Below are 12,737 nucleotides of genomic sequence, written 5' to 3'. Positions count from 1 at the left end.
CAGACCAGTGGTGCGTATGGAAGAGCAGCAGGCAAACCCTAACAGGCAATTTTGTGCTATGACGAAAATATTATATAGCCTCTTAAGTTTTCATGTACAATTATACCTAAGACCAGTCCAAATGACTTGTTATTTTGTAGTCAACTTACATTATGGTACTCAGCCAGGTGTCTCTGGCCAACTGTTGATGTTGATGAGGCCTGTATATAGATAGATTTGGTGATTTATTACAACAAGCAGAAAGAACTGTCAGACAAACAGAAACACACATAGGCTACACTGAAGTGATGCCCTATAAACCTTCTATTTAAAATGATTCTGAACAATGGAAACTAAGAAATGTAAATTCAAGATAGTATCCTCATTATAGGCTATGTAGCTATTTGTAATAGTACTATTGTTGGAAATGTGCAAAAAAATACACTGTACAATAGGGAAAGGCAAGAAGAGAATGTTCTATGTGGTAGTATCATGCAACTCAATGGAGGAAAACGAGGCAGCATTCCCTTGGCTGGGCCTGAGACTGAGAGAGGCAATATTACATACTGTAGCATGTTTATTTTTATCAGCATGCACCCTCTCCCAGAAAATAAATAAATAAATAAACATAAACAAAATGCGTTCCTTCCATGTCCATTGCCACTTAATGAAAGCCCTGCCCAGAGGCTGCATGCCATTCCCTACCTGGTGGGCGCTGTGTATGTTGCCTATTGATCAGCTGGGGCCAGGCGCTGAGGTGTCGTGCTTACATACCAAACAGGCTCCCATTAACCCGTCCAGTGAGTGCGGTGGTTGCCCTGGAGACTAATTGCTGTTTATTTAAGGGCACAGAAATAAACATTGCATATATACTGTAACCATACTCTCCAGCCAGGCAGGGAGTCACAGATATAAATGTGGATTATTTTGTTTTGTGGGTGCCCTCTGATTTCATGGTATTTCACCTATTTATGGTCGGTATCCCGGCTTGCCTTGAGGGTGGACGCGAGGAGAAAGGGCCCTTCTGAAGGGGCCAGTATCTTGGGGGGCATCTGCATGATGCTGGGGCTGTTTGCGTAGAACCTCATATGTCATTTTATAAAAAGCAACATTGGGGAGGAGAAGCAGAGAAGGCCTGGTTTATAAACAAGGCCTGGGGCTAGAGTTTGTCCAGTGTCTGGGGACGGCCACCAGGTAATGGGGTAACAGGCCACAGTATCTGGCCAGCGGTTATTGCAATGCCATTCCCATCAAGTTCAGCTACCTAAAATTCCCCCCAGAATTATTAAGTCAATATACACACTAGATAAAGTACAGGTCCACATTGATAGCGAGCGCTGGGTGAGATCTCCTCATGCAGTGAATGAATACATTATCTGTTTCAATGCATATGTAAAGAGCTATAGTTAATTTCAATATGTGTATGTAGGCATTTCACTGTTAGTCCACACCTGTTGTTAACGAAGCATGTGACGAATAACATTTGATTGATATGAAGTGAAACATTACAACACTGAGCAGAAATCCCTTTGATTAGAAAAGGGCATATTTCCGATATGGGCCTAGCACAGTTGGATGACCTGTTTATATTTGTATATATTACAACATTATCCTGGCTATACTGACTATAATGTATTAGAACAGTATCCTGGCTATACTGACTATAATGTATTAGAACAGTATCCTGGCTATACTGACTATAATGTATTAGAACAGTATCCTGGCTATACTGACTATAATGTATTAGAACAGTATCCTGGCTATACTGACTATAATGTATTAGAACAGTATCCTGGCTATACTGATTATAATGTATTAGAACAGTATCCTGGCTATACTGACTATAATGTATTAGAACAGTATCCTGGCTATACTGACTATAATGTATTAGAACAGTATCCTGGCTATACTGACTATAATGTATTAGAACAGTATCCTGGCTATACTGACTATAATGTATTAGAACAGTATCCTGGCTATACTGACTATAATGTATTAGAACAGTATCCTGGCTATACTGACTATAATGTATTAGAACAGTATCCTGGCTATACTGACTATAATGTATTAGAACAGTATCCTGGCTATACTGACGATAATGTATTAGAACAGTATCCTGGCTATACTGACTATAATGTATTAGAACAGTATCCTGGCTATACTGACTATAATGTATTAGAACAGTATCCTGGCTATACTGACTATAATGTATTAGAACAGTATCCTGGCTATACTGATTATAATGTATTAGAACAGTATCCTGGCTATACTGACTATAATGTATTAGAACAGTATCCTGGCTATACTGACTATAATGTATTAGAACAGTATCCTGGCTATACTGACTATAATGTATTAGAACAGTATCCTGGCTATACTGACTATAATGTATTAGAACAGTATCCTGGCTATACTGACTATAATGTATTAGAACAGTATCCTGGCTATACTGACTATAATGTATTAGAACAGTATCCTGGCTATACTGACTATAATGTATTAGAACAGTATCCTGGCTATACTGATTATAATGTATTAGAACAGTATCCTGGCTATACTGACTATAATGTATCAGAACAGTATCCTGGCTATACTGATTATAATGTATTAGAACAGTATCCTGGCTATACTGATTATAATGTATTAGAACAGTATCCTGGCTATACTGACTATAATGTATTAGAACAGTATCCTGGCTATACTGACTATAATGTATTAGAACAGTATCCTGGCTATACTGACTATAATGTATTAGAACAGTATCCTGGCTATACTGACTATAATGTATTAGAACAGTATCCTGGCTATACTGACTATAATGTATTAGAACAGTATCCTGGCTATACTGACTATAATGTATTAGAACAGTATCCTGGCTATACTGATTATAATGTATTAGAACAGTATCCTGGCTATACTGACTATAATGTATTAGAACAGTATCCTGGCTATACTGATTATAATGTATTAGAACAGTATCCTGGCTATACTGACGATAATGTATTAGAACAGTATCCTGGCTATACTGACTATAACGTATTAGAACAGTATCCTGGCTATACTGACTATAATGTATTAGAACAGTATCCTGGCTATAATGACTATAGTGTATTAGAACAGTATCCTGGCTTTAATGACTATAATGTAAAAAACAGTATCCTGGCTTTAATTACTAAAATTTATAAGAACAGTATCCTGGCTTTAATGACTATAATGTATAAGAACAGTATCCTGGATTTAATTACTTTAATGTTTAAGAACAGTAGCCTGGCCTGATCCCTGTGTTTGTATTGTGATGAATTGTGACCTGAGGTTTACTGACTCACATGTTATATTTTACTAGTGAGGTTTCTCTCTCTCTCTGACATACAGTACAGTACAGTACAGTACAGTACAGTACAGTACAGTACAGTACAGTACAGTACGCTGCTACAACAGAACCAAGAAAGCTTTAATCCAACCTGCCAAAGCCTTCTAACAGGCCTGATTTGTTCAGGGCTAAAAGTAAACAGTACTGGTTCACTTGCAACAATGAAAACAAGCCCTTCGAATGCAGTGAAGACAAAAGGGACAGTGATATACTCCTTTGACCTTGTTCTGGAAGAAGAAAAGCCTTGACTTGACATGTCCCGATCCTGAATCACCCCTCCGTCCTCTGCCAATTATGAGCCAATAGAGGAATCGTTTTACAACCATGTTGTACTTACATGTAGCCTACTGTGCAAAAGTCCACAAAGGAGGAGGAGGTTTTCCGTAGCCTGGTCCCAGATATTTTTGTGCTGTTTTGCCAACCCTTTTCGTCAGTGTCACACCAAAAAATTGCCCAAACAGATGTGGGACTAGGCTAGGTTTTAGGCTAGGTTCCAGGCTAGGTTTCAGGCTAGGTTTCAGGGTAGGTTAGAGGCCAGGTTCCAGGAGTTCCAGGCTAGGTTCCAGGCTAGGTTTCAGGGTAGGTTCTAGGCCAGGTTCCAGGAGTTCCAGGCTAGGTTCCAGGAGTTTTAGGCTAGGTTACCTGTGCTTGCTGGGGGATAGTCAGGTATTGTTCTTCCATTTTGAGAGCAGGAGCATGGTTTATTTAGTGTGTTGATTAGACTTAATTGACATTCATTTGACTGAGTCGCTGATTTGATAAATAGAGAAATGGTGAGGATTGTGGAAAACGTTTTATTCTCAGATCTATGGGCCAATATAAACGTAATCCAACACTTCATACACACAAAGACATCTAAACATCTAAACATAACCTAAGGATTGTGTATTTGTTTACTTCTGTAACCATATGATCATACATTGAGAATCCCCAACAGAAGATGGGAGACTGAATGGTCTAAACTGAAATGGAAAATCAAGGTCACACAATTAGAGATTTTTTTAGAAGACATTTCCACCCATAAAAATGCAACCAACTAATCCACAATGTTAAGTTGGTCCATGTTTTCCATAACATAAATCATGTTGCTTGATTTTAATGCAATGCCAAAAATCTGAGAATTTGAAACAGTCACAACATGCTTTCAGTGCATGCTTGGTCTGCAGAGAACCTTTCCTGCCAGAGCATCTCAGTGGATGGAACTGTTTACCAAATTACCGTACATAAATCCTTACATGGAAACATCCCCAGTCCCGAATGGAAAAAGATTGTCTTGTGTGTGCGTGTGCGTGTGTGCGTGTTACCTAGCAACAAGACATGAATGGTACAGACTTAAATTAGAGAAACCACTTAGTTTTGGACATTTGGTATAAAAGGTGGAAACTCAAAGGATCCCGCAAAGGAATTGGTAGTAGGCCTATTTGTAAAAACGCTTACTTTACTTAATTACTCCCAATTACAGATTTGTTAAAAGTCTTTAGTAGGCTAAACGATACTATTTTGCGTGCCTTGCATAGTTACATCTAGCTACTTCTTGCAGTGTTGAAAACGGTGTATTGTCCTTCCACTCCATTGTAAAGATAACATCCAGAACATTTTAAAAGGGCGATAAAGCATACCAGAGAGATGTGCTGAGTGTTCTCAGAATGCACTTAATAAAGATGAACAAATGAGCAAATTGGAAATGCCCCATTGCGTTGTCACTGTCATAAAGTAAATATTGTTGATCCCCTATGATTTGATCCTGCTTCTTGAGGTAGGGAGCCATCTAGTGGTGGCTATGGCCAAGAAATCAGACTGAATCTGAAATTTGAATCATATTTTGTACATGCACACGATTTTTTTTTGTTGAGATGTCTCGCTAATTTATAATATTTCACTATCCATTGATTAGCACAAGTTACGAAAACGCCTGTTTTTGATTTTTGAAATTTGGTTTCTCCGGGCCACTGTATATTTGTTTCGAAACTTCCTCACGTGACATCAGTCCAAGTGAAGATGTCAACATCATCAACAGAGTACACTTGAAGTTATTTGATTGATGCTTTTGTCGTATTGCTGGCAATCGGGAGGGAATGACGGTGTTGACCACTGCTTGATTGTCACATAAGATAGCTAAGGTATGTTGTTGTCTCAAGAAATAGTCTATGGAACGTTATCCAAGACAAGCTACAACAGCTAGCTAGAGATAGATTCGTGTTGGCTTTGTGAGTAGCCCAGTTTAACGTTCACAAACAACTGCAGGTCCTGCATTGCAATGTACTCTACATAGGTAGCTAATAAGCTAGCTGGTATTTAACCAGTATCCTACAAGTTAGCTTCCATCATCTCTATACTGTAAGTTGAGACCGTATTTTTATTTTAACAATTTGTGGTATTGTTTGGGTTGTTTGCACGTGTCACATTTCTCCAGCATCATCTGTCTCGGTCTTCTCATCTATTTTATGGTGCATTGTTTACCTGCAGGATGGCTGGATGTCACAGTGGCCAATCCACCCTTGTCAACAGCTTGGCCACTCTGCTTCGGAATCATGGTATAGTAACATCACCACCGTCTCTTGAAATCATGTCTGTCTCCCAAAACATATTCTAGATATAGCCCCTGTTATCCCAGACCTGCTAATCGGTTCTTTTGACTTTGTTAGAAATTATTAGGGCCTCATTGCTATACTGTAGCTACATGCTTAATATATTTTATGTTGCATTATAACGGCTGGTTTTAAGTGGTGTGTTACCATTGTCTCTCCTCTCTCCAGGTGCATCTGTGCTGGACGGCAGCAGTACACTGACTCTACAGGCAGACTCTCTGCAGCACCTAGGTCGTTTGTTTGAGCAGTACCTCCTCTCCAGGACTCACCAACATGGCTTCCTGGCTCTGCCCTCACACCCTGCTGACACCGCCTCCCTGCTGCAGCTCCAGTTCCTGTTCGACGTGCTGCAGAAGACTGTCTCCCTCAAGGTGTGTGTGTGTGTGTGGCCTGCTCTATTTGAGAATAGTTTTGTAATAGATGTATGCATAACTTGCTCAGCACTTCATAAATGTTCCAACTTAAAGTGAATTATGTCGACATCTGAGGGAATTTCATTGCGCCACTAGGTGGAGCTATAGCATTCTGTATAATGTTCTTTGGCCTTTGGTTTTTCATTCCTAGCTCATCAATCCACCCGGGTCGAGGCTTCAGTCAGTGGTCAAGATCTTTCCTTTCAAGTCTCTCAAGTCCTTAGAGGTATGGGAGGAAAATGTGTGCGCTTCTCCTTTGTAACAAAACAGTATACATTTTGTATATAGATGAATCTGTCTTACTCTGGGCCTGTTCTCTCCCAGTTGAAGCGTATCCCCCCTCACTGTCTGGAGGACCTGAGGGGAGTCTACTCTCAGTTAGAGGTCTTCACCTGCTCCAGGAGCCTCGGTTCCCTGGAGGTAACACACACACTTCACCGTTTTCTCTTTCTGAATAACAGACCCCTTTGCGTTTGAGTTTGAGCCAGTGTCATTGTTGCAGGAGCTACTGTCTCTGTGTGGGGGAGACCTCAGCTCTGCACTGCCCTGGCTGGAGCTGCACACCCTCAACTTCAGCTACAACGCTATAGTCTGCCTGGATGAGTCACTGGTAAGACACTCACACATGCTCCTGCTCACTGGTTTATTTATTCACTGACTTTGACTTTTTCATGTGAATCACTTTTTTTAGCCATGTTTTAATGTGAGTCACTCTGCCTTTTTTTTTTTAGAGTTTACTGAATGTTCTGAAGTCTCTGGATCTTAGTCACAATAAAATCCAGGAGTGTGCTGACTTTCTCAAGGTATTTCTGGATAGGTTTTGTGTCTGTGTGTTGAGAGGGGGTCAGAGTTGGAGTCATGCAGTAAGTTACTGCACTGGGCTATCTCCATATCTACTGTCTCTCTCTCCTCCTCCTCTCTCAGCCTCTGAGTGAGCTAGAGCACCTCAACCTGGGCTATAACAATCTCCAGAGAGCACCAACGCTGGGTTTGAGCTCCAGAGCCAAACTCCTCACTCTCATCCTCAGCAACAACGAGCTGGAGACCATCAACGGTACTGTAACACTTCTGATAGACACCATCTGGTCATGGTATAATGAATGATAGTATGGTGGTTTCTCTACGGAAAATGTGATATTTAAAAAAAAAAATGTTTTACCACAGCCCTAATGTTGATATTATCCCTAAACGTTTGCCAAAAATCATCAATACCAAATAGTTAGCAATAGTATTCCATCTGCAAACTCCCTCAAGACTACCTGCTATGCACAACCCCTTGAACTGACCTCTATCAGTATTGGAACAGAGAGGGACTTCAGACAATCAAAGCCTTGGACAAGACAAGGACATTAGCCAATCAAAGCCTTGGATCTGTTTACACCCTTGTGTCCACAAACAGTTGGGGGTTATAGATAAACAGGAAGCTAGGAATATATTAATATACTGGCATACTCCAGCGTTTGTTTGCCAGTACTGCCTATCTGCCCATCTCTCTCCCCCAACCGTCTCCCTATTGTTCAGTGTACTCTCTAAGAAGTCTCTGTTAGTCTTGGATGGCTGACTCTGTCCCCGTCTCAGTATGAGATGCCTAGATGTCTGATTTGTGTGTGTGTGACTGTGACCCTATGCAGGAGTGGAGCAGTTGTCGTCCCTACAGCACCTGGACTTGGCCTACAACCTGCTACTGGATCACTCCCAGCTGGCTCCTCTGTCTATGCTGCACAGTCTCAACATGGTGAAGGAGAGAGAACTTAGAAGTGTGCTTATCAGTAGTTTACTGTGTGACAGCCTCTGTTATCCCAGACCCGCTGACCTGTAGCCTCGGTGTTATCCCAGACCCGCTGACCTGTAGCCTCGGTGTTATCCCAGACCCGCTGACCTGTAGCCTCGGTGTTATCCCAGACCCGCTGACCTGTAGCCTCGGTGTTATCCCAGACCCGCTGACCTGTAGCCTCGGTGTTATCCCAGACCCGCTGACCTGTAGCCTCGGTGTTATCCCAGACCCGCTGACCTGTAGCCTCGGTGTTATCCCAGACCCGCTGACCTGTAGCCTAGACCCGCTGACCTGTAGCCTCGTTGTTATCCCAGACCCGCTGACCTGTAGCCTCGGTGTTATCCCAGACCCGCTGACCTGTAGCCTCGTTGTTATCCCAGACCCGCTGACCTGTAGCCTCGGTGTTATCCCAGACCCGCTGACCTGTAGCCTCGGTGTTATCCCAGACCCGCTGACCTGTAGCCTCGGTGTTATCCCAGACCCGCTGACCTGTAGCCTCTGTGTTATCCCAGACCCGCTGACCTGTAGCCTCGGTGTTATCCCAGACCCGCTGACCTGTAGCCTCGGTGTTATCCCAGACCCGCTGACCTGTAGCCTCGGTGTTATCCCAGACCCGCTGACCTGTAGCCTCGTTGTTATCCCAGACCCGCTGACCTGTAGCCTCGGTGTTATCCCAGACCCGCTGACCTGTAGCCTCGTTGTTATCCCAGACCCGCTGACCTGTAGCCTCGGTGTTATCCCAGACCCGCTGACCTGTAGCCTCTGTGTTATCCCAGACCCGCTGACCTGTAGCCTCTGTCTCTTCTTAGCTGAATCTGAAGGGCAACCCACTCTTCTTCCAGAAGACCCACAGAACATGCACTGTCCGCCACCTCTCCCCCAAGGCTGCCTACCTCAGAGTGAGTGAGAGGGGGAGGGAGGGAGAAAAATCGGAAAGCTGAATTTGGACCCAGTCTTTTTTTCATGATCCTCTGTCTCCTCCTGGAGTTTAATATTGTCTCTCACCTCTAGCTCAGACTGGACAGCAGCCCTCTCTCCTCCTCAGAGTTGTCAGTGAGTAGGCCCTCCTGTGGGTCAGCAGGCATATACTCGACACTTCTCCAGTCTTGTTGGGTCACTTGTTGATGTGCACTTTAAGTCCTTTTGTGGGATTCGCCACTTTTGTACCAGATAGTCTTAACATGGGACCGCCCCCCCCACCTTCACAGGTGCTACCCAAACCGGGACAGCTGATTGGGAAGCTCCAGTCCCAGGCCTCGCCCTTGATCACCAGGGCTTCAGAGCGGGGTAACCAGGAAGTAGTGTCCAGCGGGGGTGGGGAGTTGAGTGACAGCCTGTCAGTCAGCGAGGTGAGAGTGACACGACAACGCAAGAAGAAAGCCAAAGTAAGTCAGCTACACAGCTCACTGAGAGGCTGGTGGTCTGTCCCCACCCCCTAACCACTCTGTGTACCTGTTAAAACCCTGGCCAGCTAGAAGAAATGCATATTAATAGCTTTAACTAACTAACTAAGGGGGCTAGGGGGTGTCTACGGGGTAAGGGGCTAGGGGGTGTCTACGGGGTAGGGAGCTAGGGGGTGTCTAAGGGGTAAGGGAGCTAGGGGGTGTCTAAGGGGTAAGGGAGCTAGGGGGTGTCTAAGGGGTAAGGGAGCTAGGGGGTGTCTAAGGGGTAAGGGAGCTAGGGGGTGTCTACGGGGTAAGGGAGCTAGGGGGTGTCTACGGGGTAAGGGGGCTAGGGGGTGTCTACGGGGTAAGGGGGTGTCTACGGGGTAGGGAGCTAGGGGGTGTCTAAGGGGTAAGGGAGCTAGGGGGTGTCTAAGGGGTAAGGGAGCTAGGGGGTGTCTAAGGGGTAAGGGAGCTAGGGGGTGTCTACGGGGTAAGGGGGCTAGGGAGTGTCTACGGGGTAAGGGGGTGTCTACGGGGTAGGGGTCTAGGGGGTGTCTAAGGGGTCTAGGGGGTGTCTAAGGGGTAAGGGGGCTAGGGGGTGTCTAAGGGGTAGGGAGCTAGGGGGTGTCTAAGGGGTAGGGGCTAGGGAGTGTCTACGGGGTAAGGGGGTGTCTACGGGGTAGGGGTCTAGGGGGTGTCTAAGGGGTCTAGGGGGTGTCTAAGGGGTAAGGGGGCTAGGGGGTGTCTAAGGGGTAGGGAGCTAGGGGGTGTCTACGGGGTAGGGGCATGGGGGGGTCTACGGGGTAAGGGGGCTAGGGGGAGTCTACGGGGTAAGGGGGCTAGGGGGTGTCTATGGGGTAGGGAGCTAGGAGGTGTCTACGGGGTAGGGAGCTAGGGGGTGTCTAAGGGGTAAGGGGGCTAGGGGGTGTCTACGGGGTAGGGGGCTAGGGGGTGTCTAAGGGGTCTAGGGGGTGTCTAAGGGGTAAGGGGTCTAGGGGGTGTCTAAGGGGTAAGGGGGCTAGGGGGTGTCTAAGGGGTAAGGGGGCTAGGGGGTGTCTAAGGGGTAAAGGACGAAGGGGGTGTATACGGGGTAAGACCCTGGGGGGTGTCTACGGGGTAAGGGTGTGTCTACGGAGTAAGGGGGGGCTAGGGGGTGTCTACGGGGTAAGGGGGTGTCTACGGGGTAAGGGGGTGTCTACGGGGTAAGGTGGGCTAAGGGGTGTCTACGGGGTAAGACCCTAGGGGGTGTCTACTGGGTAAGGGTGTGTCTACGGGGTAAGGGGGGGCTAGGGGGTGTCTACGGGGTAAGGTGTTTAGGGGGTGTCTACGGGGTAAGGATGTGTCTACGGGGTAAGGGGCTAGGGGGTGTCTACGGGGTAAGGGGGTGTCTACGGGGTAAGGGGGTGTCTACGGGGTAAGGGGGTGTCTACGGGGTAAGGTTAATTTGGAATTAACAAATCAATACAGGCAGAGGAGAAGGACCATGTGTCTGGAATGTCGTGTGTATAATATATATATCTGTGTTGTTTCAGAGTAAGGTGAGGGTGAGACGGGCCAGCATCTCAGAGCCCAGTGACTATGAACCCAGACCACAGTCCTCTATACAAGGTAAACTGTTCGTGTGTGTGTGTATATATATAGATAGATATCTCTAAAAACCGCCTCTCTATTTCAGACATCATTCTCCCTCACCAGAAGGAGATTGAACGCATGGACAGTTTCAGGGACCAACTGGGTGAGGATTGGCTGCGCTACCAGCATCACCTAGAGGGGGCGCCAATCGCCACCCTAGAAGTGGCGGACAGGCCAGCTCCTCCACACCTCACCAACAGTCTCCGTGCCACCCCCTCCCCAACCAACAACAGCCCTGTCCAGGCAAGCCCCGCCACCTTTAAGCCCTCTTCTCCAGACCTGGAAGTCCCGGAGGTTCTACCCCCACCACTCCTCTCGTCTGAGCCCAAGGAGGAGGCCTCAGCCTGGGATGCAGATCTTGAGACAGAGTCCACCCTCCAGTGGCCTGACCACAGCCTCGGGCACACAGAGTCCACCCTGGAGACTACTATGGCAGAGGGACTGGGTCAGGGGTTAGAGGGGCCACCAGCGACACCCACGGACACCAGAGAAGAAGAGGAGGAGGACTTGGGAGGTAGGAGCACTTCAGAACTAGCAGTAACACACCTGATTTGAAGTAGACAACTTATCATCCAGCCCTCAACTAGTCCAGCCAGCTGTGCTAGAGTGGGAATACAACCAAAATGTGCAAAGACTGGGGGGGTTCCAAAGGAACTGATTGGGCAACGCTGAGCCAACCTTTGACCTCTCTTTCTTCTGTCTCTAGTTGACCTGTGTCACCCCCTGCTTGTGGGAGTACTATCATCATCGGAGGAGGAGGAGGGGCTGAGGAGGAACAACAGGGCCCAGTGTCCAGTGTTCCTCAGGGTCAAGCCAAGACACGTCCTGGAGGTGGACATGAGCAGGGGTCAGTTGCAGGCCCGGCTAGAGTTGGACAGTCTGGGGAGGTTCACCATGTCCCAGGTCACCTGGACTGACAGGGTGAGGAGCGGGGGGGAGGGAAGGAGAGGGATGGTGGGGGAGGGGAATTATGCCGAGAGGAAGGGGGGTGATTTATTTTTGGTGTTGCCTGAAATGATGAAAGAAGTATATGTTTTGTATTTGTTCTAAAGATAGTTCTCTCTCTCTCTCTAGGAGGTGGAGCGAACTCTTCCTGCGGTAGAGCTTCACTTCCGTTACATCAGCAGAGAGAGGAGGAAGAGACGCTATGTTATGCTGGATGATGACCCCCAGGAGGCACTGCAGGTAACACAATAGGGATGTGACAAATGGAAAATGCTCTTACCGGTTAAACAGACATTTTTTTTAAAGTCCGTTTTCCATTTAAACTCCACGTGAATTCACAATGCAGCTACTCTGCTGCTAGCAACGCTTTGGGTCTCACAGTACGTCCCTTTCAGATGGTTAAGCATCGCACCTGTACTACCATTACTCTACCTCAACTCCACAAAGTCTGCATTTCCTTCTCATTTAACTTGTGAAAGTATTGCCATACCGGACTATGCTGCTGTCGCTTGTCTTTCTCTGCCATTTTGCGAACTGTTAACGATGGTGACGTAGTGTTTTGAGAGTGTCGACTCCAATAGAATTGATACCTCGTCTCCTTGCACGTCGACTCCCGGTGCTGACTCCCATTTCTGAGTTTCAAGATTGACT

At 46.2% G+C, this 12,737-nt stretch overlaps 1 protein-coding gene across 2 annotated transcripts in view; it reads left to right on the top strand.

Annotated features, from left to right (window-relative positions):
- Positions 1-5,297: 5,297 nt before the first annotated feature.
- Positions 5,298-12,737, top strand: part of LOC106574604 (serine/threonine-protein kinase 11-interacting protein) — a 42,766-nt gene continuing 35,326 nt past the window's right edge. The window contains exons 1-16 of one of the 2 annotated variants that reach the window (XM_014150583.3): positions 5,298-5,469; positions 5,816-5,883; positions 6,106-6,308; positions 6,502-6,576; positions 6,675-6,770; positions 6,853-6,960; positions 7,082-7,153; positions 7,275-7,404; positions 7,982-8,085; positions 8,934-9,023; positions 9,136-9,177; positions 9,333-9,509; positions 11,042-11,117; positions 11,185-11,655; positions 11,848-12,062; positions 12,216-12,326. In XM_014150583.3, coding sequence (XP_014006058.2) covers positions 5,817-5,883; positions 6,106-6,308; positions 6,502-6,576; positions 6,675-6,770; positions 6,853-6,960; positions 7,082-7,153; positions 7,275-7,404; positions 7,982-8,085; positions 8,934-9,023; positions 9,136-9,177; positions 9,333-9,509; positions 11,042-11,117; positions 11,185-11,655; positions 11,848-12,062; positions 12,216-12,326 — 2,037 coding nt within the window. In that variant the 5' untranslated portion in view covers positions 5,298-5,469; position 5,816. The other variant, XM_014150584.3, reaches the window with a different exon arrangement.

This window comes from Salmo salar, chromosome 16 (assembly GCF_965601325.2).
Source record: "Salmo salar chromosome 16, fSalSal1, whole genome shotgun sequence".
NCBI classification, from domain to species: Eukaryota; Metazoa; Chordata; class Actinopteri; order Salmoniformes; family Salmonidae; genus Salmo; species Salmo salar.
Note: the sequence above shows the minus strand (reverse complement) of the source record. Positions and strands in the feature narration are given on the sequence as shown.